The sequence below is a fragment of the Mycteria americana genome, chromosome 1 (assembly GCF_035582795.1).
Source record: "Mycteria americana isolate JAX WOST 10 ecotype Jacksonville Zoo and Gardens chromosome 1, USCA_MyAme_1.0, whole genome shotgun sequence".
NCBI classification, from domain to species: Eukaryota; Metazoa; Chordata; class Aves; order Ciconiiformes; family Ciconiidae; genus Mycteria; species Mycteria americana.
This window is the reverse complement of record NC_134365.1, coordinates 101357413-101378754: the sequence shown is the minus strand read 5'-3', so window position 1 is coordinate 101378754 and position 21342 is coordinate 101357413. Positions and strand designations below refer to the sequence as shown.

General features: G+C 44.0%; 1 protein-coding gene across 2 annotated transcripts; it reads right to left on the bottom strand.

The window, feature by feature from the left end:
- Nucleotides 1-2979: 2979 nt before the first annotated feature.
- LOC142416100 (OX-2 membrane glycoprotein-like) lies at nucleotides 2980-20306 on the bottom strand. 2 transcript variants are annotated; one of them, XM_075515233.1, is made up of 6 exons: nucleotides 20007-20306; nucleotides 18463-18544; nucleotides 17361-17687; nucleotides 16418-16684; nucleotides 14431-14547; nucleotides 2980-5513 (listed from the first exon to the last, which is right to left on the bottom strand). In XM_075515233.1, the coding sequence occupies exons 2-5, from the start codon at nucleotides 18518-18520 to the stop codon at nucleotides 14435-14437; spliced, it is 765 nt and encodes a 254-aa protein (XP_075371348.1). In that variant the 5' UTR covers nucleotides 18521-18544; nucleotides 20007-20306; the 3' UTR covers nucleotides 2980-5513; nucleotides 14431-14434. The 2 variants fall into 2 exon arrangements, with proteins under 2 accessions (XP_075371348.1, XP_075371340.1); XM_075515225.1 differs by having other exon boundaries at nucleotides 19992-20305.
- Between the last annotated feature and the right edge of the window lie 1036 nt (nucleotides 20307-21342).

Sequence of the window (21342 nt, the reverse complement as noted above, 5' to 3'; positions counted from 1 at the left end):
TAATCAAGAAGAAAGGAGCTGAAATCAGAAACACTTTAAAAGTGGGTGAAATCAAATATAAATCAGTCACTCTCTCACAGTATGTTTCCTTACCAAAATACATTAAGTAATAGTTTGTTAGCCTACCGCTGCCAGAACAGGCAATCTGGCTGATACGTGCTTCACCTGCCAAGGAGCAACCTGCTTAAACCCCGTTTCAAGTAAGCAGTGGGAAACACCCCGCTTCCTTTTGTCTGCCTACTACACTCAGCTACGTTCTTTTCCAGAAGTGATTTACTAGGCTGCCATTAGCAAGGAAATCCAACTCCTCCGTTTCCTTAAGGAAACCCAGATTAGCAAGGCCAGGGCTGCAATCCTATTCTTTCCTGCCCAGTTCTGTCCATCCAGGCGGCCACGCTTCCCTCTCGCAGGCGGAATGCCTCAAAGCACTGATCTCCTGTCGTTCCCATCGCCTTTGAGCCATCCCTACATATCCCATGGCAGAAGGATCCTCGGTCCCCGGGGGAGACATTGATTCTTTCAGCACACGGAAACCGCAGATTGCCTCTCTTGCTTCAGCACGAGGCCTTCAGCAGTTGGGGGGCTGACTAAAAAACTTGTTACCCACGCATTTTGCTACTAAGACAGGGCACACAGCCTGCCTCAGACTCCATCCAGGCAGACTTTTTTTAAGATAACGCATGAAAGCTGCTGAATGTCAGAAGGCACGCTTGCCACCCCAGCACCAGCGCTGGGGAGCTTTCGGACCCGCTGGAAACACCACGAAGCGAGTTTCTTCTGGCAGACAAAATGATCAGCGCACCGTTAGGCAGCTGGCTGTACAGAAACAGACCTGCAGAAGGCTGTGGAGGTTTCCAGCTGGATGTCGTGAGATTAGAGCCATGGAAATAGAAACACCCTATTCAGAATGAAAAATGGCACGAGGTCCCAGAAAGGAGGCAGCAGGTGATACCTATATAAAGTAAACCACTTTCTGGTGGTCTCAGAAAAACATATTTATGTGCTTTCAATTTTAAGTTGAAAGCTCTTTAAGCCTTTCCGGGTGATAAACACTGGTCATCAACATGCAAATTGTTGTCCAGTGCCGATTCTGCTGCTCACTTCAGCCCACCTTAACGGAAAAAAAAAAATCCAGACAAAAACCCCCCATACATCCTCTTAGCTTCTAAAATTATCTTGCACTTCCTTCCCTGACATCTTGTTATGCAGCAGACTTTGAGAACAGCTGCCGCCACGCTTTCAAAGCAAACAGCATTTTAGTTAGCAGGGCAGCAGCCGGGCGACACAGGAGCGAAGCAGGCAGGCAGGCACATGGGATGACACGACAGGGAAAAAGTCACCCAGAAGCATCCAGAAAGTCTACTTCTCAGACCTGGAAACTGGAAATATGTTGTGCAGAGGCAAAATTCATGGGTCCGTGAAGGATGAGGAAAGGATACAGGAAAAAACCCAAGCATGCATTCGCCACTTCTTCAGAGGCAGCTGGAGCAGCTGTTCTGACATTGGGCCGGGTGGTCGGTGTGGTGAGGCAATGAGAAAACACCCAAGGCAAAAAGAAAAAGTCATCCTCATACTGCTGTCAGAAGTGATTTTTTTTTTTTTGCAAACTCCCTTTCCTAGAAACCCAGGCCTGCCTGCTGAGGTTTGAAGACCCTCTCTTTCCATCACTACGGCCACGCATGGAAGTTATCTCTAGCAGACACTTCACCTTCCTGCCCCGTATGTCAGCACAATTCAAGACTAAGAATAATGGCATTCTTCAGCATGCCAGGGACAAAAGCACAGAAAGAGAGGACACAGCTGTAGGAACTAAACAATTCACTGTGACTTGAAAACAAAAGCAAACATCCTGACAGGTTCTGAGGAGTAGGCTGTCAGCCAAAGAAGCAACCTTTTACGGCACCCTTGAGGTTTCCCTGAGGAAACCTGCTATTCTGGATTTGTTTATCTTTTGTGAAGTTAAGGGTGGCCAACCTTCTTTCTCTAAGGTCCTTCAACGCTGCTACCATACCTCAGCCCCAGCCCTCACTGTTTGGTTCCTGCCCTGCTCTGCCAGCACAACTGACCTCGTGACTGGTGGGCCAAGCAACACTCGACTCACCTCTGCCAGGAGCTCCTGGGCCACGGCAAGCAGCCCTTCTGCTCTTCTGCATGGTAAAAATTGCTCTTGTGCCTGGGAAAGCGACAGCTTGCCCTACACCGTGCTCAGGACAGTGGTGCTGCTGGCTCGCTACCTTCCCTTTGTGCACGGAGGGGTGACCTGGCTGATCTCAGAGCGCCAAATTCCCAGGAGAAGAAACTACTAACTCCCATCAGTCAGGGTGAGGTACATCAGCAATGAGACTTGCACTTCTGGCCAGCATCTAGTAGGAAGTTCTTCAGAAACCATCAGCAGCAACCATTTGTTTCCCTGAAAAATCAAGAGTGGGAGTTTATGTTGCAATCTCAAAACCTCTGGAAATCACTGCCTATTCTACTCTATTCTATTCTATTCTATTCTATTCTATTCTATTCTATTCTATTCTATTCTATTCTATTCTATTCTATTCTATTCTATTCTATTCTATTCTATTCCATTCCATTCCATTCCATTCCATTCCATTCCATTCCATTCCATTCCACCAACTGGTAGAGATCAGACAAGCAATAAACTGTTGCCTTTCACTGTTATTGCAAGACCTGGGATGTAATCCCACGACACTCAGCTCCATTAGGGAGACGGCAGTGTTGCCATGTCCTTTAATTAGATCCAAGTTTCTCACTATCACATCTTTTAAGAAGAAAAGTGCAAGCGGATGCCATGACAAACAAAAATTACTGTGGTTTCATAATTCACCCCAAAACGTCATATGTCTTAAAGAATACACCAGGTCACTACTGCCGTTCCCAAAGGAATTATTCATGCACTTGGAGGTCACGCATGATATTTCTCTCATCAATTTATTAAAAAAAGCTCACAGGCAGTGTGCTACAAATGAAAGGAATCATCCAGCCTTACGTTCAAAGTTGCTTTATTTGGCTTCTTTCCAGCAAAGGCAAATACAGAAAACAGGACAGTCAATACATCAGTAGAGCATGTAACTTCAGATAAAGAATAATTAAGCAACAAACATGACACACACACACAATACCTCTAAAAATACAAAATACAATTCTTTGATTGACTGAAGTTATTTTCAAATCTGAAGTAAACTGCAGCTGCTGTGGTCAAAAATACTTCTGTAAATTTATCTCAAAAGTTGTTTCACTCAAAATTTTTTTTGGGGAAAAAAAAGAAATATACAACCACCCGAAAACCAAAACACCTTAAAAACCCCCTGAAGTCTCACTTTCTGTACAGAAAGGAAGCAAAGTGTAAATCAAAACTACAAAAAAGCCCAACTTGCAATGAAGCATTTCTGGTATCCCAAACACCCAGAAAAAAAAAAAAAAAGGACCAGTTGGTGTTTTGGCTGGATCAGATTTTTTTTTAAATTAGAAAAAGTGAAATATATAAATAAATAATTCTTATTGCACCTACGATAGTAACAGCAAACGTCACCCCTCACGTCCTCGGTAATACAGGCAGACATATACACGCACCCACCCCCCCAAACACCTTTTTGCCAGACTCTAGAGAGGCTGCTGCTCTGGAACCAACAAAATATTGATTCTGAGCACTTAGTCATAACTCTTGCATCTGCTAAATCTTCTCTGTTGATTTTTTAGATTGACAGTTTGTATTCTTGGTAAACATATGACATAAAAAGCACAATCCAAAACGCTAGGCACTTAGATAGAATATTTCAGGTGCACAAACAACTGCTAATTGAACCCAAAAGACAAGAGGATTCTGGTAGCGATCCTGATACGATGACAAATATCCAGACAGAAGGAAGACTGAGAAACACCTTAAACATTAGCACTCGTCAGCAGAACAAAAATCACCAGAGGACCCCCTGCAGTCCTCCGTCTGTCCGCTCTGTGGGTAAAACGGGCCACGAAGTCGGTACGCCCAGAGGTAGGCTTGTTTTTAACAGCCTTCGCCCCGTGAAGCAGGCATGGCGCTCTGGCGAGGCAGAGGGCACGCCGAGGCTCCCACCCCTCACAAATGCCATGAGCTGCGAGGCGACGGCCGGGAGCACTCGGCTCTCACACGTGGCCTGCTGCCCCACAGCAAGCAGGGAGGACAGGCAACCGGGGCATTAAGCCTGGACGTGGCCACATCAGGAGGCTGGGGCAGGCAGCGAGGAGCAGCCGGGGCTGGGGGGGAAGAGGGGCTCCAATCCTACCTGGGGCAGGAGCAGAGTTAGGTCCCAGCTCGTAAGAGTAGTGCAACGTCTTTCTCTGCGCCCAAAAACATGACGAAGCAGTAAATTCTGCCTCTCTAAAATTCCCCACTGATCCCATTACATTCACAGCAGTGACACGCGATAGCTAGCTCAGGGTGTAACATCCCACACGACAAGGTCCAAATATAGAATAATGGCTTTTGGCCAGCAGAGAGATGCGTCTGTGTTTAAAAAGACACAACAAAAAAGGACGAAGACAGGGGAGACTATTCCGAACTGTGCAAAAGATGACCATGAGAACTATCAACAAACCTCGTCCATGCATTTTGACAGCTAAGAAAGGGCTAGGCTGGGTTAATTAACAGAGTTGTTTCAGAAAAAACAGAGAGACAATGACAGCAAAACAGAAAGGGAAGGAAAGATGGGGATGCCAGTACTTCCACTACTGGCCTTTGCTTCCATCTCCTCCTCACTTATATATTAAAAAAAACCAACACCCCAGGATTAGAAAGAAAAGCCAAATAACATAAATTACTCATAACTCTTCCTTCCCAACTGTGGCTGCTACTGCCTCTAATCTGTCACCTGCTTGGAGTCCTATCGCTCTTCCCCAATAATTTTGGCAGCTTTGGTGTGGTTTGAGTCCTGTGGTTTTGAGTCCAGCAGGTCTCTCCAGAGAGAGTTAAGCAATACAGTCATTGGCACATTCACACATTCACCGAGGAAAAGGAGTTGGATCAGCTGGATAAGGGAAGGAAAACTAGATGCCAGGAAGAGGGCGATGAAAGGAGAGCTGCTGCAAGTGAAATTGCAGACAGATGTTGGTAAAAATTAAATGCCTCTTTACTGCGAGAGCAATTAGGCACTGGAAGAGGATCCCCAGAGAGCTTGCAGAGCCTCCATCCATGGACGTTTTCAAAACTCAACTGGAAGAAGGCAAATATATTTTGCACAATAGCAGTGCCAAGAGTTGCACGAGCAAAGTAGATTTTGCCTGGCAGCAAAGGAGCGGAATAAGTGGTCCCTCTGGTCCTACTTTTTATGATTAAGCATCTAGACCAGATAACAAACACTGTGCTAATCTTTTCAGTGATCAGCTCGGCGTCTAGGTAGGGTAGTGTATGTGACGTATTTCCCTTTTATTGCTGTTTCTTTCCAGCCAGTCAAGTCACTGCTTGTAATGTTGACTTCAGGCTGCTGGGCTGTAATGATCTGGTAGGTGAATGGAAATCCTCTAGGATCCTAGAAAACAAAGGAAAAACAGGAAAAAGGATGAATTGTGGCCACTGTGTTGCTGCCTCAGCTCTTGCTGAGCAGTGTGGTTGCCGTTGGGGCGGGGGGGGGGGGGGGGGCAGAAATGCACAGTGGGGAAAGCGGGGAAGAACAGTCACAAAACTGCCCTTTGGTGAACAACCATAGGACCTTCCCTGTTCTACGACGAGTCGCACATTTTCCTAAAACAACGAAACAGGCTTCAGCCCGTGTTCCCCCTTGCTCCCTTTGCTCACTACAGATGATACCCGACCTTAAATTTAAGAAGCTACCTTACCTTTAACAGCACAGACGCACGCCTGCCACACAACGTGTCATAGCACAGAAGGGTTTGTGCCTGAACCCAGGACACCTGAGCCCAGCACCGCTTGCCCCAAGCGCCGCAGGAGATGCCTGCGGAGCCATAGGCGGCACTGCTCCCAGCGGGCCGTGCTCACGCCATCCAGCTTGCCCCACGCTGACATCCCCCCCAGACTCCTCCAAAGGGATACTCTGAGGGATGTTCAGCCCCCTCATTATTTTGTTATGCTCCAAGGAGGAATAATCTTAAAACTGGTGGGAAATTTTTTTTTTCCATCCCCTTTTCTCCTTAAGCAACAGAAATTCCTTCGGGAGCATATTTATGAGAAAGCTTGAAAACAACAGTTATGAAAATGTCACGCTACGCACTATACAACAGCGTTTTCTCCTTGGGTAGGGATAAACTACCCAGCTCGTCAACACCCCCTTCGAAGCCATTTTCTACCAGCAGAAGGGCAGGTGCTGGCTTACAAACTGTTCGCCTTGGGAGGAAGCCAAGTGATCCTGCTCAGCAGTAGCTGCCAAAAGACATTACCAGTGCAGAGGGGAGTACACTATTGAAAAAGGTGTTTTCAAACCCAGGTAGTTTATATTATACAAGATACCAATCTACACGTGAATTTCAGTTTATGATCACTGAAGGAAAACCTGCATTTATTACAGTACAACCACAACAACAAACACTTATTTTCAAGTAAACTAATGAAAACAGAGCGGGAGAAAACAGAAGTACATCGGAAGATTTAAATCAAAGCTTCTTCCCTGGTGATTTTGATCACCAAGATTTAAAAATCAGTCCAGCTTAAAGTAGCCTATAAAAGGCAACTGCTAGGTTTTTTTGTCTCCCCCTCCCCAAAGATCGTCTTCCCACCCTAAAATTATTCTGAATCACTCCACAGCTCTGATTGCAGTGCCTAGAGAATATGGGACGAGAGCCGCAGTTAAAAAGACTCCCAGCCTTTGCCCTACCCGCCTTTGGAGCACTCCCTGGGGAAGCGTGGTGGCATGCCTTCAGCCAGCTCGCTGGTTACGCTGCCCTTCGCTTTCCTGTCGCTTTAAACAGCGGCCAGCCCTCCGCAGAGACCTGGAGGAGATCTATACACACATCAGGATGAAACCAGCACATCCTACTGTAACGTGTAGGGGGGAAATTTGGAAAGATCAGCTTAAAAGCTTCTTCCTGCCTTCAGGTAAACGCTGGAGCAGCAGGCATGTCGCGGCACCGCTCGCGCTGCACCCTCAGCCGGCCCTTAAGCTGACGGCGGCCATCTGGACTAGCGCTACACAGCGTGCCCCATAACCTCGCCCTCTGCCTCAACGTAAGCATGGCTTCCGATTCGCTTCCTTCCATCTTGCGGAAATTTAATAAGGTACCTCGAAAGTAACTGGACAATCGTAATGTCCCTTTTTGAATGCAGAAATTGGCAGCTGAGTGCAAAGCCTTACTGTATATTTAAACAGCATAAAACAATAAGAAGGCATTTCCAAACAAGAGACACGGAATATGGCATGACAAATTTTCAGAATTAATATTAATCAATTTGCATATAATAAGAATGATTTGCTAAAGAAAAAAAAGAGAAAAAAGGCATTCTCCATTTCCTACTAATAAAATACCAAATGAATCAGGAAAGTTATTACACTGTTCTTTCTTTTCATTTAACTAAGACCATCAATACATGTTCAAACAATTTTTCAGATTTTAAAAAAAAATTATCTGAAGACAAGATTACGTGAATTTTTTTTTTTAAAAACTACATACCTACTACTAAACCAAACAGTTTTTTTTAATTCTGGAAACCACACACACTGCAGAATTCAGAATATGACAGTGAGATAAGGAATATATGAAACCCTAAATGGATTTATAAACTAGAAAAGCAAACCAGCTTTCCTGGTGGGTAATACACAAATAAGGTTATTTATTGAATATATAAATAGTTTGATATTTCAGAATGTCATTCTGATGTTTGAGACCAAACTTATGACACTATCTTTATGTGGCTTTGAAAAAAATAATAAAGTACATGGCATCCTTACTTTCCATGTAGAAGAGTAAGAAAAAGGTTTCCATCTCCTTATCTAATAACCCTGCATGCAGCCGAAGTATTTTGCAAAGGAAAAACATTTCAGAATTGAGCACATAAATAATTCTTCCCAAGGAAGTAAACAAGAAATTGAAACAGCAAGGCAACTATTCATATAACACAGGAGTGCTATTTCTTCTCCCTTTCAGCTGCCAGCCATTTTATTTGCTGGTTATATACAAAGCCCTATTGTCGGAATGAAGAGGAGAATGAAGGACTGGAAAATTACTTCATAATTTGAAAGAGCACAGATATGATGCACAGGATAGAAACTGTGTTAATCGCACATAGTAAAGGCCTCCCTGTTTGCAAAGAAAGGGCACTGTTTTCAGTAGCCTGTACTTCGACACCTCTCCTTTAGATGGGCAGGACAAGCTCCGAGCTGTTTCCTATGCCGCTACCTTCATCCTGTCAGTGGCAAACAGGATTTGATTTATTTTGTCCTTGCAGGCAAAAGCCCCAGCCATGCCCCAGGAGACCTGACACACCTTCCCCTCCTTCCTCCTCCTCTGCCACTCCTTCTCCCAGCTCTTCTCCAAAATGGAAAGGAGCACGAGGAGGATGCTTTCCTCAGCAAAACATGCTGGGGGAAAACACGATGGGAAAATGAACAAAGCACCAGCCATCCCTGTCCTTCGCAATGAAAACAGGTAGCACTAAATCATGGAAAGCTTGGAAAGAGCGCCCACGCCCTATATATACATGATGCAGACTGCAGGGTACTGCCAGGCACATTTCTGTGAACCAAAAATTAAGTGACTTACTAGGCAACAGGAGTTGTCTGGAATCAGTGTGTGATTAAACCCAGAAAATATCTTCACTTGGGTTGCAAAATATTTATGTCTGCGGGAAACCTCATGGGCAGGCTGACAGCAGATTACCCCTCCGTTGACATTTTTGTATGGTTTTTGGGTTTTTTTTCTTTCTTTCTCCCCTCATTAACTCTGTTTAGGTCTGTTTGGCTACAATGTTTTTTTATGCTGTGGTTGTTTGGTTTTGGGGGCTTTTTTTTTGGTGTAATGTTAAGAAGGGTAAAGGAATGAGGCTGTTGTAAGCAAAACAACTTTCATTTATACCACTGCATATTTTTGCTATTTTTGGGAATTCAAAATAGGACAAATATAATCTCCCACTCATAATAAAACCACATTTGAGAGGAAACCAAGGCGATTCTAAAATGAGCCTCCCCAGCTGGGGCATGACGGCCAGAGACCTGTTCCTCTGCAAGCAGGGTGCATTATATCCATCTGCCTCATGAAAGAGGGAGTTATGTCCTGAGTTTATCATCTGAAAGGCTGGTATTTAGCTGTCACTTCAGGAAAAATTATTCTGAAAAGTCTCCTAAAACCGAGCTGCTACTATGTTGTTCTCAACTACCTAGTCTCTCACTTTTAAGAAAAACAGCTGTACGTCAAAGCAATTCCACTGAAGAAACAAGCCAAGTCATACAGATAAAACAAGAATTGCCATAATTTTTAAGCCAAAGCTTAGAAATACAGCCTTATCCAAACCGAGTAAACACTAGAAGAAACTGCTAAAATGGCTTTTCCAGAAATAACTCCTATCTTTACTATAAACAAAGCAATGGAAAGTATGTGCAAGTCCTTGTAAAGTTTCCCAAATGACTGGAATCTCCTGTGCAAGACTTCCATATTTCCCAACCTTTCAGGACATCTTTGGCCACCAAAATTTAAGTTTCTGATACCTACGTATTATAGCTGATCAGCCAAGTTGCTATTTGCAGCTTAACAGACCTGAATCTGTATTATTTGTAGCAGTTTCCAAACTTCAAAAAATAATAATCAGGGCATCTTAAATTCCTATTCAGGGTATTAAGTGATCTCTAGTTGGTAACAAAGAGGTATTTTCAATCTGCCTTATAGCACTTGTGTAACATTTGAGGTACACTGAGGTTCAGCATTTCTTTGAAATACAGTTAGTTGGCTGTATTCAGACACAAACATCTTGAAACAAAGACTTTAATGCTGCTTAATCTAAGTTCCGTAAAATTTCTGCTTGAAGGAAAACCTGAATGTTTCAATTTCCAAACAGGAAAAACCCATTGCTATGTTGGCACTTTCTGCGGAACGGATTTTTTGATCTGACCTAGTCTCTTCTTCTATGAAGTTTTCTTCTTCCAGGTTCACCTAATCTGCTCAGCTTTCTTAGGTCGCATCGTATCTATTCAATAACAAGCTCCAAGAATTTTTTGTCCTGTTGTTATAGCTTTCTAAACACAAATATACTATTTGACCATTTCTAAAGCTTTCTACATGACAAAACATGCATAAGCTACCCAAAGGACATCAACATACCAATGCTTTAAAAAAAAAAAAAAAAAAATCATGCTGGCCTTCATATCCATTTGTGAAATAGCCCTTCCTCACAGACCACCACAAGCCTCCAGAAAACTGTTTGCGTGGGCTTTTATCCCCCTGCAGACTGCTAGGTCCTGAGAACTGACTATAAAGCTTTTTAACTGGCCAGGCTGAAATATGAGTATCCTGCAAGCCTTGAAATAAACAACTGATGCTGTGGAAAGCATTCAGGTTGAGACATGTATGCGATAGGCAAGTCACAGGAATTTATTCAAACTAATAACCTTTATTTTGCTTCAATCCAGGCACTTGGCTTGTTAACTGGACAGCTTTATGTTGGTGTGGTCTACAGTTAAGCTCTATTGGTTGAGCCAGGTAGGAAACGGTGAAACTTTTTACCAGAAGAGTAGCACTGAGAAACCCCCAGCATGGGCGAAGTTATGCCTGGCGATTCATCGCAGCCTGCTCATTGCGCTTAAATTGAGCGGCAGGCACAGCTAGGTTTGCCTCTCTGCTTGGCAAGGGCGAAGATGTGAGTTTTCAAAAACTTTTGCATCAGCTTTTGCCAAAAAGGCTGCTCAGTTTGTTGCCAAAAAAGTGACTGACTGACTTTTTGCCAAATGTGAAGACGCTTCACTTGGGATGTTTTGAGGGAGAACCAAAACGCTCTGTAACTGGTACACAAGGCAAATGCCTGAGGGATGGGACATCAACTTTGAGCCCCAGCTCTTCACCTGATTCCCAAATGTCTATGTGGAGAGGAGGGAAACAAGAAAAATAAAAGCAAAGCAAAAACCAACCATACTCTTAACAGCAGAAGCAGAAGAGAAGAAACTTTGATGGAGAAGGGTCCCCAGCCACCCAGACAAAAAGCTGTTGTTTGACTTTAAAAACCAGGCAACTTGACAAGACTGAAAGGGCTTTGCTTGTTATCTAGTGCAGAATGAAAAGAAGTACTGACGCCCCAGATAACGGCCTCAGACAGACATTGGTGTCTTCCAGCCAGCACTATTAGCTCTCTATTGTGCTGTTACAAAAAGCTCGTCCAAAAATAGGTAAGTAGGCACTGCTCCTTGTTCCAACACAATCTGAGGATAATAGAGGATAAAACCAGAAAAGGGCTTTCTGCAAGATGTTATCCCCTTTTGGGTGAATACACTGCAACCAATGCTTTAAAAAGCATAACCAGAGTTCACAGATGATGGGGGGAAAAAACAAGCCACTGCAAAAACAGACTAGGGTCCGCAGTGTGCTGCTCAGAGGGGAGCTAAGGAGGTGTAGGGGATTTCCTCATTACAATGTGGTATTTGTGGAGTGGTAATGCACTCTAAACATAGCGTTAAAAATTACTATAGCTCCCCAGGTATTCTTGGCATTCTAAGGATTTGGCTGGGAAAGTGACAGTGGAATCATAAAAGAAGATAAATTGTAAGTAACTTTTAGCAACAGGCAGAAAAGAGCATCGGGGGGGGGGGGGGGGAAGAAAATCAGATGGTGACAGAGTGATCAAACTGCACCAGTATTGGAGTTTACAACAAACTAATTAATGAAGCCTTCAGGGAAACAGATGTACGTTAGGTAGATGGACTAAGCTTAGGGACTTAGCTTTCCCTAAGCTGGTCACTGTATGAAGGAATAGGATCAGCTGGTCAAAATTACTCTGGATAAAGTAATGTTGCCTTTATGCAGAAAGGATCCAGGTCAGCGCACTACATTTTCAAAACTCAAGACCAAAAAGCAACTGAAAAGATACAGACTAAGACTGATAAAAACTAGACTACATTAAAGGAACAGAGACTGAACGACCTACAAGCCCACTGCAGAAGTCACATCCTGGCATCCCAGTTAATCAAAACCCATGATAACCAGGAAGGAACACAAACAATTGAAGTCCCTCAAATCCTGCTTTTGTTGGACTCTAATACAACAAACTTACACCCACTGCTAAACACTGCTTGTCTAATTTACCCCCTCTGCCCCAGCGAACAGGTATTTACATGAAGTCTGGACCCTGTGACACGCTGGCACGCGCATGGGGCCAGGACTCCAGACGTCCTCCCAGGCAGCGGGGCGTGAGACCCCGATTCTCGTGCTGACACAGCAGGGCTTCAAGCTCTGAGCCATTAGCCAAGGAAGAAGGGACACAGTGCTTTCAGTTTAAACATATTACGCTTTCCTGTGTCTTATGCTTTCCTTATAAGGCAGGGGGAGGGGGGCTTTGTTCAAAGTTTCCAAAATAATGCGTAGGCTCTGTTGTTGTGCATCACAGCGGTGTCTCCGCAGCAAGTAATCATGTCTTGCATGACCCACGACATGGCACAAGGATGTGTGAAACGGCTTGAAGGTTCCAAGCCTGATACCTCGCGGGTGGTGTAGGGCATAGGAAACCTGCTGTGAAGCTAACTGTACTGCCTGCTGGGGATGGTCCTTTTATAGGCTATCACTGGAACCACATGCGGGCATTGCCTGGGGAACCACTACTATCTGAGGGCCAGAATCATGCCGAGAGGTATGTTAACATCCTCAGCCTAGTCTAAACATGAACAACCTAGTCTTGTCAGGCAGTGTTTCACTGACTGACCCTGCTCCTGCTTCAAGCACCAGTGCAGTCACAGCGTCCCAGTATGGTTTTTCTCATCTGGCACGCAATGAGGGGGCTTCGAAAATCTGCAAGGCAGCACCTGCACTTTTTAGCACACTCTTTGCCTGGTCACTCTCTGATCTGCTCTAAGGGGTGATCCCAGACCTCTGCCAGGTCACCTCTGCCTCAAGGTCTGTCTTTCAAGTTCTGCTTAGTACAAGCTCATTTGTGTTTGGAATGGTTGTTCTAGCATAAAGATGCATCTTTCTTTTGAGCATTTCACCTTTTTCTTCTGATCCTTTAAAAAAAATAATTAAGAACCAACTCCTTGCTCTTTAACTTCCAGGTTGGTCCAAAAATTCAACAGAAATTTTCTCTTCTGAAATGTTTATAGGATCAATGGAAAGCTCACACACATTTTAAAATTAAGAAGTTATATTTGGGGTGTAAGAGGTGTTCATTTCTCTTTTTGCTCAGTGATTGTGTCTCTGGCAGTAGCAGATTTACTAGATCAACCCCTCATAACAGTAGATGCTGTAGGTCTAAGTTCACAATAGACAGGTCTGATATTCCTGGAAACACTTCTTTACCTTATATCACATTATCATCATGAAGCAAGTATCTAAATATTCAGGAACTGAGTTAATGTGTTCTGGAGTTTCTAAACATATTAGTAGAATTGAAAGCCAGACACAGAATTTTGATCTAGTGAAGGAACTGAGTTAATGTGTTCTGGAGTTTCTAAACATATTAGTAGAATTGAAAGCCAGACACAGAATTTTGATCTAGTTAAGGAACTGAGTTAATGTGTTCTGGAGTTTCTAAACATATTAGTAGAATTGAAAGCCAGACACAGAATTTTGATCTAGTTAAGCAAGAGTGAAACCACCAATGACCATCAAATTTCTGTGATTTCTGAAGCCTAAGGCCTCCCCCCTCCTCTAATTTTTTCCTTTCATTCTGTTATTAGTAATTAAGACTGGAAAGTTGAGTTGATCCATGATCAGGTCATCACACATACAAGGACATTACACTGACTGCAATTTCTCCTTAATTCATCATTAGGAAGCAGACTCATATGCCAAGTTTGAGTGCACTTCTCCATCATATTACACTGTTTGTCTTACAAATACAAAGAGGGTTCTGTGACCAGAAGAAAGCCCTTCCCTTGAGGGCACGTCACTCTGCGTGAGTGGGTTCCTCTACGACATACCTCTTCTGCCAAAAATTCTCTGAGCATACTTACGCTCGACACTTTTGTGGCCCTCCATGAAAATGCAAAAGACCAGTGAATTACTTCTGCTGAGACTTCTGCCTGAAAGCAAACCACGAGCAGCGTGTCCTGCTCTGCTTGGATCCTCCCCTCACAATTTGTAGTCTTGTATTGTCCCTCGGCAGTAGCAGTGGGAAAACAGCTCTTAAAATCACATGCAACTGAGGCAACCTCTAATAACTGTAAATTATGATAAAGTTTATTGTCCAATATAACAGCCTCATATCCCCTAATGGTATCTCAACAAAGACTCATTCTTCTCTGCACATGACCAGACCTTATTATGGCCTCTACAAAAACCGTTAGTTTCTGTGCAACAGTGACTCACCATTTCAGTCCCTCCTGCATATCCTCTTCCTCCAGCACAGCATGATCAGAATCAGAACTATGATGATAATTAAAATCCCCACAGTAATCATCAGCCAAAGCAACGAGGATCCCTCTTCTGTGGAAACAAAACAACAAAAAATACACCAAACTAAGCTAGTTTATATAAGAAAAAGAGCAAAAAGAGCCAAGATGTCGTCTGATTAATGACAATGGTTCCTCATCAAGATTGTGAAAGTTATTGCTATAAGCTACATGAAAGCAGCAATTGCTCAAAAGAGAGAGTGAATGTGTGTATCTTCAAAAACAAACCTACTTGCCCACAGAAAATGCTCTGTGAAGAAAAGATGTGCTCATGTTCATCCATGGCAAAGAAAACTGTCATTCCCATACCTGATACGGTTGTTGGCATGTGTACATAAGCAGAACTTTGTACAAGTCTTGACACTTTCTGAAGAGTTTTTTTGTTCATCCAGAATTTGAGTTTTTTGTTTGTAAAAGTTTGTAAAAGTTTCCTTTTACTGTTAAACACCTATCACTGTCGCAAAGGCTAAATTAACTTTCAGAAAAGAACACAGACTATGTTTCAATGCCTGCAAGTAGCTCTACCCAACATCTGAGCTTAAATGTCCCTCCCTGGTTAGACATTAGCCACTTCTTTTGACTGCCATTAATCAAAATGATAATACGAAGGCTCATTTCAGTGCTCACTGATGTTAACTGGAAAACTTTCTGAATTAAAATTTATTTGAATCAAGCCAAAACTCTCATGTCTTTTAACAAAGCTAGGTTTAAATATTAATTTGAATTTCTCTTTCTCTAAAATATAAGACTGTTAAAACAACAAGCTATTGGCTCATTTTTCATTCTCCTACAAAGGAATAACAACAGTCTTAATTTCCTGCTTTCTGAGATATACATTTCCTTTTCAAAAGGCCAAAACAAAAGCATACTGCATTTGAGACAGGACAAAAAGATTTATTACGCTTTTTCAATTAGTGTCACTCAGAATTAAGAACTAATTTGCTTTTGAACTTTTAGAGAGAAGATATTAAAAGTCAGATCTTACTCTTTACTATTATTCCTATAACAATCACTTCTTGAGCATGTAATTTGGGAATTAACCCACAATCCCAAACTGCTTTTCCTGTCTTCCTAATTTCCAAGTGGTCTTCCTTTTAAGGCTCTGGATTTGGAGACACATGAATTTTGCATCACCTAAGTCAATGTTCCTGTGTGAACTGAGAATGGTGCTTCAGCTTTTAATGTTTCTATTTCTCATCTATAGAACTGGGGCAAAAGTCTTTCCAGAAGAACAGAATGTTGGAAGAAGAAATAAATCAGCACTACAAGGTATTCAGATGTTACACTGATGTATTTAAGATTTCCCCATAAAACCAATGTAAGTATCTTCAACCGATCACCTTCCTGTCTGCCTGAAAACAGTATTCCTCCCTGACCATTACTGCAATGCACATGTATCTTAGCAAAAAAGTCAGAGAAACTAAAACATAATACACAGGTTATCTGTACCAAAACATGTAGTAAGTTTAACTGAAATGTTTGGTAAGAGACAGTTTGTTACTAATTTTGAAATTTCTACTTCAGTGTTCATTAAGTGACCCACAGAGTTTTTACTTCATCTAGATAGATATCAGGTGACAGATATATATATCTATCTTTGGACTGTCAAAGAAACTATGAAGGCCTGCGTGAAAACTGAAGTTCGACTTGCTGCAAAACACATGGTGCCTCTAAAACCCATAGCTCCCTAGCTGACTAGTTTAGCTTTTTTCCCTCTCGGAGAGGACCCCAGTATGTTGTCGTCTCAAAGATGACAATGAACGCAAAGTAGGATTCCCTTTCTTCTTACCTGGCACATACACATTTCACTCCCTCCTCTTCCCAGCAGATTCCTATCCCAACATGCTATTGCAAAACATGGAGGCCAAGAGAACGCTACCAAGGAGCTTGTATTGTTCACCTACCTCCTTTCACTTTCACAGGCAATTCCATTGTTTCATTCGTGTTGCTTACTCTGCAGGTCAAGTCCTGTGCACTGATGCTCTGAGTGTTGTAGATCTCCAGTTTACTGGTGATGGACACCATCCCATTGGTGTGCCTGACCATGTCCTGTGTAGGAGTAGAATTGAACAAGTTGTTCCAGGTGATGGTGGGCTCTGGGAGGCCAACAGCATTACAGATGGCTATCAAATGACCTTCGGAAATGTTGTAATGGACAGATGCATTGAGACCTTCCAACACACAAATGAGACAATCCATCACCACAATGAGCACCTGGTCATAAGCAGTAATAGCAGTTCAACCTTTACCAATCAGAGCAAAGCTTACTGGATTCGCACTGAGCCCCATGGCACAGGAATGCAAGAAGAGTTCATCGGGTCAGGTTCCCCCCCCATGATTCAATACTCCTTCCCTTATATTGAAGTTATACCCCAAAGGTTTCACTCAACCTGAAATCCCAGGTTTTAAAATAATCTGTTAAAGTAAAACCATTTCTTGGTCCGTGCTGTTCTCCTATCTGCTAATTCCCTATCAATGGTAGGGTTTGGCACAGCAGCTCACAGCACTGGGGTTGTACCTGGCACCACGAGGAAACTGCAACAGGCAATGCTGGTTTGCCCAAGTTCCAGCTGGGACTGCTCGGAGGCGTACAAACACAGAACCCACCCCTTGCTTTTTAGCTGCTACTCACAGAATAACAAACAAGGACAGCCCAGAGCCAAAGTCACAACAGGCTTGAATATGACCCCACAGAGTCTTGCTCACAGCAGTAACGCTCTGTTTCTACACCACGTTCCAACAAGGGATGCTCTCACTACTGCATTTCTTGAGACCACTCATAGAAATGCTGTGGGTGAGAAAACACCTCTTTTTCCGCTAGAGACATAGCCCTGCAGTGAACCTCACCAAAGACACTCAGGCAGGTACGTCCCGAGAAGGAGCCGAAAGGGAAAGCATTGAAGAGACACGTGTAACACCCTGAATCATCCATTCTAGTGTCCCAAAAAGTGATGCTTGTCTCATTGAGTACCAGACTCGTGAAATTCATTCGGTCTTGATAGGGCTCGTGAATCTTTAATCCTTTTATGGTACTGTATGTAGCTATATTATTGTGTGATTTTTCAGAGTCCTTTTGCCATGTCACTTGCAGAACCTCCTTGGGTTCTGTCAGGGCACAGCTGAGAGTCACGTTGTCGCCCACCTTCACGTTTCTGTGTTCAGCCTGTGGAACCACTGCAATGACATGAAATAGTTAGTGGAATGGGCAGATATCACACATATTCAGAAGCCTAATGCTGATTCTAAGGCCTGGATTACGCACAGACATAGCAATTTCATCAATTACATACTGTTTCTATGGTTTTCCCCCACCAAAAAGTCCTTCTCCTGCATCCGCCTAGATATCAATGAAGTCACGTTGACTTACATTGGCTGAGGCTCTGGTTTTCTTCTAAACTGTTTAAAAGAAAAAGACATACCCTATTTCTGTATCCATCCCTTCAGACTTCCCACTTCAGTTTTATTAGATCAGCTCATGGCTTCCCATTCCCAGCAAAGACTCAATTTTTGTTTCCTAAAAGCTAGAGGAAGATTGAATGCACAAGGGGAGTGCACGCCAAGCCATTCTCAGAGAACTGAGCAGCAAAATGGGCTAAAGAGAATTTCTGGACTATGTAGCTTCAGAGTTTGCAGTGCATTTGAGAGGGAGGGAAAGAAAGAGAGATTTGTTCCCAAGGTGAGGATCCTCTATGGGAAGTGGTGAACTCAGGTGAACAACAGGGTCCAGTGTCATTGTAGTTATGGGATGCTCCGTGTCCCTCCCATCTCCAAATGGTGCATAAGACCTTATGTCACATCTGCCAGCTCCATGTCTATGCCTCAGCTATCTAACGTATGTCAAATGGCACCAGCAATCTGTATTTCACCTATTTTTGCCTCTTACTCTGACTGTTGAAGCCTCGGGAATCAGAAACCAGTTCCCCAACCATTTTCAGGAAATTCAACTTACCATTTGCCTTTCCAAGCCCAGCACAAGCCAGACACAAAACCAGAGCTCGGAAAGTCATTTTGGAAGGGAAAATCTGCTTCACCTGAAGAAAGATAAGGAGAGATGGGTGACTTAATGACAGATCATCTTCCGGTGATATCATGTCTCCGGGTGCAAACATTAACGGTAGCTTTGTCATGTGAGAAAAACATAGTTCTGGGGGCAAACAGCGAGTTTTGACAGGTCTCATTACACAACACAGAAAGTGCTCCAGTCAAGGTGGGAAAAAAATTGCATGATGGAAATTAGAAAAGCGTTAATCCACCAGAAGCATGATGTACTGGTTGTCCAGGACTAGCTGTGGCATGGGGAGAGAGCTTGTGAAATCAAGGGATAAATTCAAAGCAACTTCTCTGTGGACTTCAGGACTCCTCATCTGTCCAAAATTGCATGAATCGGGGAACTTTTGGAGCATACTGCACCTGCTACATACAAATATATTTCCAAGGTGGGAAAGGGGCAAAAGTAAGGTTGCGTTGCTGCTTTCCCTAGTTGCAGCTTTTGGCCTGCTTCCTGTTCCCTCAATCAGGTAATACTGCCACAATACAGCTGAATTGTAGACCTGCCTGGAACTGAAGCTGGTGTCATATTTAAGCGGAAACATTATTTCGCATAAAATACCTCTGTAACACACATCACCTACACCTGAGGTTTTTTGTCAAGGTCTGCAAAACTAGCTGATGTTTCTTGAGAGTGCCTTCTGTCAAGAACACAAGCAAAGCCCAATTTTTTAAAGATTTTCACAACATGCAAAGAACAGAAGAGAGAATCAACTGTAAAGCATTTTCTATGTTATTGTACGGCTTAAAAAAGCAGGACTGATGAATAAATAAACGAATTAGAGGGAGAAAAAAAATCTATTTAAGAAACAAATTCCCAGCAAACTTGTGCACACAACGCATATGCACGCAACCAGCAGCGTGCCTGTAAATTTTAAACACGCTGTGCTAAAAAAACTCCTGATACAAATCCGCAGTTACCAAGCATGAATACAGACCAAGTTCTGATGTGTAAAATAAAGAAACAAGAAACCATCAGCAAGCCCAATGAATAATGAATTTGCCAGATAATACAGTGCAGTCAGGTACTTGAGGATGGCTCTAAGAAGCTGAGATAGATATTTCTAAAAACATGCAAAAATCAAGCATAGCAAGCCGGAGAGAAATTTCGAGTTATAAAAGTGTTTATAAACCAGTGAAAGATGTGCCACACCTGCAGAAAAGCACGGTTTTCAGTAACAACCTTCTATCTCACTGCTTTAATACCCGTTAAAGCCCTTAACACACCATTGCTCACAGCCGCTGTAGCTACAACATTTCATACAGTGAGGAACCAGGCTATTGTGGCTACACCGGCCACAAAAAAAGTCCCTTTAGGGCACAAGCCCAATCTACAGTATTACAGGGGAAAATAAAGAGAAAAAAAAAAACAAAACCAAAAAGCTTCTAGGACTAGGGCGAGCAAAGAGCAACCCCTTCACTGTGCCATACCTTCCCAAACCGCACCTCACAGGTCTCCTGAGCCACCGACTGCGTCCCTGTGCTGGATTCACCAGTCCTCCGCGACCTTCTGTGAAACTATCAACTTTTAAAAGCCTTTTGTTCTTCTGGCCGCCACCAGCTCCAGTAACTGCTCGGTGCCACTTGTGCCTGCCGACTTCTGCCGTCACACAGGCTTCAGAAGGCAACTGTTGGGTGAATCCGGCACTTGGGGATCCTCCTGCTTAGAAAAGGCGGGGGAAGGCTCGGGCACCCGCTGCGACACCCGGGAACCCCCGCCGGCTGCCTCTGCGCTCGACGCGTCTCCGCCGCCTGGAGCCGCTCCCCGCCTTCCCGGGCGGCTCCGGGGATGAAAACCTCCCCCGGGGATGTAAACCTCCCCCGGGGATGAGCCTGCGGGCTCAGGCAGGGGCTCAGCGGCGGGGGGCCCGGCCTCTCCCCCCAGCCGCGCTTCGGGGGGATCGGCCAGCTTTCCGCCCTCCCGGCGGGGCCCCGCTCCCAGCGCCGCCGGGCGGGCATGGCAGGCTGCCCAGCCCGCACGGACACCCCAAAGCGGCTTACCCCCCCCCGAAACACGCCTCGAGCCTGTCAACGCGCCCAGGAACGGCGGCCAGGAGGAGCGGGGAAGGCGGCGAGAGGGAAGGTTGCTCACGGCCAAGCACCTGGAAGCAGGGAGGGAAGGAGGGAAGCGGGGAGAAAACGTGCCCGAGGGCCTCGGGCAGGCGGCCCCGCGCCCCGTCCAGGTACCGGGCTGCGAGGACTTAGCGTTCCAGAAAGTAGCTGGGTTTTTTCAGACCGGATCAATTTCTGGAACTTATTTATTGTAAGGCTTCACTGCAAGTTGCACAACAAACATACCAACGTTTTTCGCAACCTGGTAATTGTTCCTCTCTTAATTACCACAAACCGTGATAATTAACGGCCAGTAGCGGGTCAGTAGTCAGCAATAAAATTTTGAGTACTAGACCAAGGCTTTGCCTCTTTTCTGGATCCTCAGGCCAGGTAAACAAAAAACCCCACCTTTTTTTCTCATATTAGGCTGTAGGAAACTAGCGTTAAAAAATTCAGTGGAAGATCTTATGGAAAGGGAAAGTCATTTGATTATACAAAATCTCTAGGCAAGGTGATTTTATGCCCAGTTTCATACTCACAAGCTGTAGGCATACAAACAGTCTGGCCAGGATCTTCCAGGTTCTTCGCTGGTGATGAGAAACTGATTTTGAGATACGTCTTTTATATCGCTGGAAGTGGTTTTGGCTGCTACCTACCTCTTGGGCTGAGAGGAAAAGGGGCAGCGCAAAGTGGTACAGGGCAATCTCGTTGCCATCTTCCTGTTGTCAGA